The following is a 4083-nucleotide window of genomic DNA, read 5'->3' as shown; positions in this document are numbered from 1 at the left end:
TTCCACCTTCTTACTTGAATAATAAGAAGAAAGGAAAGAAACAAAAATTAAGAAGGAAAGAAGATGATGAGCCAGGGGCTAGCAGGATGAAGTTAAAACGGAAACAAAAATCAGTTGATTGTAGAAAATGTGGTAAACCTGGCCACAACAGTAGAACTTGCAGTTTCTCCTCAGATGACATTGAAATTCATCCGTCGGACTACCTTTGTAGTTTGGACTCCATCATGGTCGAGGAAGCATCAAGTTGCCAAAATGTTGAAAAGCTACCTGTAAGAATATTCAAATATTCATATTTAAGTTATTTTTATTGTAGCTTACTTGTATAACTATTCATATTTAATATTTTAATTTCTTATTTCAGGTTAGAAGAGGTACATCTCAAGCCAGCCAACAACGTCAGAGCTTTCCATTTTCTCTATGAAGTTGCAATATTGAAGAAAATACATTTTTAGTTTTGAATCTTTTTTTTGGATATTTGATGTATCAAACTAATGATATGTGACTAGTTTTTGTTGTTCATTTGTTATGTTCTTGTGCATGGAACTATGAAAAATGTTTTAGCTTTATGATGGTTTAATGACACTAGACTTTGCTGTTTTTTGCTTATTTTGTGGTGTCTTTGTTGTTACATTAACTTTCTGTTTTACTAAAATCATGAGTTTTTTTTCTTCTTTTTAGTTTTCTTACTTCTTTTGGGCATTTTTTTGCTGTTTTGCTGCTGGTTTACCAGTTTTTTTGTTGTTTTTCTGCAATTTTGCAGGTCTATGTTTTTGTAAAACTATTTTATTGCTTTTTTCTTTTTTGCTTGTTTAGTGGTTATTTGGTAGTTTAAAGTGGAGTGCTCAAGATGTGAAAGGAAAAAACGATTAGACTATACCAAATGCTTTTTATTGAACTTGAAGACAGATGATGGGACAGATTTGAGAGGGGTAAAATAGGGATATGGGAGAGAGAAAATCACTTTTTGAAAAAGCAATGCTAGTTTTTTTAACTCAAATAGACAGAAGACTAACTTTTGTTATATTTAAATACTAAAAGGATGGTTCTTGTTAACTATTATAGTACAAGGATGTAACATAAGCTTTAGTCATAGTTAAGGGATGAATTTAGCCCAAGGTAAAAAAGAAACGATTTTATTGTTTGATTGTGTTGGTTAATTTGAACCTAATTTGAAATGGATTTTTGTATTAGATTGGATCATGAAAGGGTCTATCCATTTGGTTTGGGTCAAAATTTGGTGTTGCAATTATAAAGCTTGTATATTTAGTAACAATAAACATTAGGAGGCATTTTGACCCTTTTCCAAAATATATACGATAGTCATTTAATCCTACTCAATCTTCAAAATTTCAATATTTACTCATTTGTCATTATTGCTGCTTCTTAGTTCTTTTACCCATAACAAATATCAAAATAAATATTTCTTGTTCCCATTTTACTAAATTGTCACACTACTGCTGCATATCTACTTACTTCATGCTGATGGCACGTTTTCTAATCGGACCACCAGCCTGCAACCAATTCACACACAATAGAGCAATACTTGGATATCGATACATAGCAGCAGCTTTGAATCATGTTCCAGAATTTAGACGGGGCAAGGGGAAAAAAAGAAGTAGCTCAGCTTGAAAAGACTAATACTAGAGAGCCATTACAAAAGTTTTGAGTACTAGGGAATTAGGTACAAACTCCGATATCTTAATGTAGTTGATACTCAGAACATCGAGGATGCCATTTCACCAACTTCTGATACAACTTGATCGTAATCTGTTTTCAGTTTCTCTTGATCATCCTGGCTAAGTTCTCCCTTGGCAGGCTTTGTTTGCACCAAAACACAGCATGTTGGTCTCTTCGTGGCTCCAGCATTTGCAAGATCCTGAAACAGAGTTGACGAGGTTTTACAATCATAACCACATAAAAACACCTAAAGTTTGTACCGATCATGGTGCATGACATACACAAAACAAAAGCAGAAAGCATGCATCACAGTGCCTACCTTTGTATAGAAATCACAACATGACTGACTGTTTCAAAGTCTAGCAACACCACAGCCTTATTATTGAGTTTAAATGGCCAACAAATCCTACTACTCTAGGAAAGAATGTACTACAAGTATAATGCTTCCCGACAAGAACTCGTGGAACCAGATGAGTTTACGATATAAAAGACGGGATATACAATCCTGATTTCTCTGACACAAGCACTATAATACAGGTTCAAAGCTCAAGGAAACTGCAAATAGTAACTAGCAAAAGAACTGGAAAGAAAATGTATTTAAAAGAATACAAATTTAACTTACTTCTTTCGAGGACACGTAGATATACGGTATTTCAGCTTCTTCACACAGGATTGGAACATGGGTGATGACATCAATAGGAGAAATATTTCCAGCTATAACACACACTCTGTGATCACAAAAAACAAATGGATGATGAGATATAGAAAATCCAAAATCCATAATCAACAACACATGATGTTCGTAAATTTTGTATGCAAATGACGAAGAGCAATGCTGCATAGCAACTGTGCAAGTGCAGTATCATGTATGAAAAGTGCAAGCAAAATTCAAATTACATTATTCAAATGAAAAATTTAATGCTGAGAAAAGTTTGCCTGCTGTTACAAGTTGTGATTAGACAATGTCGATATAAAAGCTGAATACACAGATTACCCTAACAATCCAACTCTTTTTATTCCAACCTAGGTCACTTTCAAATTTATGTTAACTCCCTACTGAAGTCTATTTCCCTCACTTATAGTAGCTCTGTTGTCTGGAAGTAGAGCACTGACAGGCAATTACATTATTTGGACATGAGAGAGGATCGAATAATTGCCTAGGATTAAAATAAGACTAAACCCTAACTGATTCCCATTCTTCTCCAATAAATATATGGTGGTGAACAACTTGAAGTTGTACAAATACCCGAATATATTTTCTAACAAAACATTTCCCATTCTCTACTAATATCTAGATTTGTATCTAGGATGGAGGGGGAATATAGTGTGACCAAGTCATACTATCTAAAAGCACTCAGACCATAAACACACGATGCATTAAGCCAGAAATAACCCCTTAAGCCATACATACAGATGTATATGTGTACTAACAATAAATAAGGGAGAAAAGTTGTTCGACTCCAATTTCACGGACCCTATAAGTGAGTAAGCTTGAACCGAGAGTCTTTCAAAAACCATCTCTCTAACTCAGCAGACCACACTTGTGGGATTACACTACATATATTGCATAAATGAGAGCATATAAGAAATCTAAAACAAAACCTTAAAGTCATTAAAATGGATCATAAAACTACAGATTAATTCCATAAAAATGGAATAAGCAGAAAATAATTTGACCTACCCTTTTTGACCTCGTCGAATACTCTTCACCACCTCTTTAACGCCCCTCTTCAAGCATTTTTTCTCAGCAGCTGAGATCAAAACAATAAAGTAAAAGTTCAATAAAATCACAATATTTCAAACATACACAGATACACAACTACTCTAAATATACCTCGCCTAACAAGTTTGAAGATGCGTTTGTTGAGTTTTTTTCCAGCAAGGGGTTTAGCAATAGGAGCTAAAGCAAACACCTTCTTCTTCTCCTTTTGTCCACTCTTCTCTACTTCGCTGTCGCTACCCATTTCTCCCTCCTCTTCTCGTACACCTCTCTGCTTTTTTTTTCCTTCCTTCTTCTCGAAAGAAAAGCAGCGACTAGGGTTTATGAGGAAGATGAATTTGGCTAATTGCTGCTAGGGTTTAAGCTCTATACTATAGGCCCTATTTAATTGGGCCGCTAATACATCCACTCAAAATAGCCCAAAACTATTTACACCTAAAACAATGGGAAAACTAAGGTCATGACCAATAAAAGTAATGAAAAATTATCTAAATACACAATTTATTTTATTATATTTTTTAAAATCTTCTATCATTTAAATTTTTTTAAAAAAAATTTCTACTCTCTCCTATTCTCGGATGCATCAGTTTACGTGATGTATGACTGAATACATCACTTTACCGCGATATATTGGTTTGGTACATTATTTTACATGATATATCAGGACTTTGAGTAATGTATTCGAA

At 34.0% G+C, this 4083-nt stretch overlaps 1 protein-coding gene and 1 long non-coding RNA gene across 2 annotated transcripts; one reads left to right on the top strand and one right to left on the bottom strand.

Moving 5' to 3' along the window:
* Positions 1-14: 14 nt before the first annotated feature.
* Positions 15-519, top strand: LOC107060225 (uncharacterized). Its single transcript, XR_001473209.1, has 2 exons — positions 15-269; positions 362-519. It is a non-coding gene; the product is annotated as an uncharacterized lncRNA (long non-coding RNA).
* Positions 520-1521: 1002 nt separating this feature from the next.
* Positions 1522-3757, bottom strand: LOC102600899 (H/ACA ribonucleoprotein complex subunit 2-like protein). Its single transcript, XM_006345283.2, has 4 exons — positions 3512-3757; positions 3359-3428; positions 2300-2405; positions 1522-1876 (listed from the first exon to the last, which is right to left on the bottom strand). The coding sequence occupies exons 1-4, from the start codon at positions 3639-3641 to the stop codon at positions 1715-1717; spliced, it is 468 nt and encodes a 155-aa protein (XP_006345345.1). The 5' UTR covers positions 3642-3757; the 3' UTR covers positions 1522-1714.
* Positions 3758-4083: the final 326 nt, after the last annotated feature.

The sequence above is a fragment of the Solanum tuberosum genome, unplaced genomic scaffold (assembly GCF_000226075.1).
Source record: "Solanum tuberosum cultivar DM 1-3 516 R44 unplaced genomic scaffold, SolTub_3.0 scf00065, whole genome shotgun sequence".
In the NCBI taxonomy this organism is placed as follows: Eukaryota; Viridiplantae; Streptophyta; class Magnoliopsida; order Solanales; family Solanaceae; genus Solanum; species Solanum tuberosum.
The sequence above is the reverse complement of the archived record's forward strand: the minus strand, read 5'-3'. Positions and strand labels throughout refer to the sequence as shown.

Excerpts from the sequence above, each read along its gene's own strand:
- LOC102600899 (XM_006345283.2), bottom strand. The coding sequence starts at position 3,641 with ATGGGTAGCGACAGCGAAGTAGAGAAGAGTGGACAAAAGGAGAAGAAG. Across the intron at positions 2,406-3,358 it reads ATTCGACGAGGTCAAAAAGG|AGTGTGTGTTATAGCTGGAA; the intron begins GTAGGTCAAATT and ends TTGTGATCACAG. Across the intron at positions 1,877-2,299 it reads TCTACGTGTCCTCGAAAGAA|GATCTTGCAAATGCTGGAGC; the intron begins GTAAGTTAAATT and ends ACTCTGTTTCAG.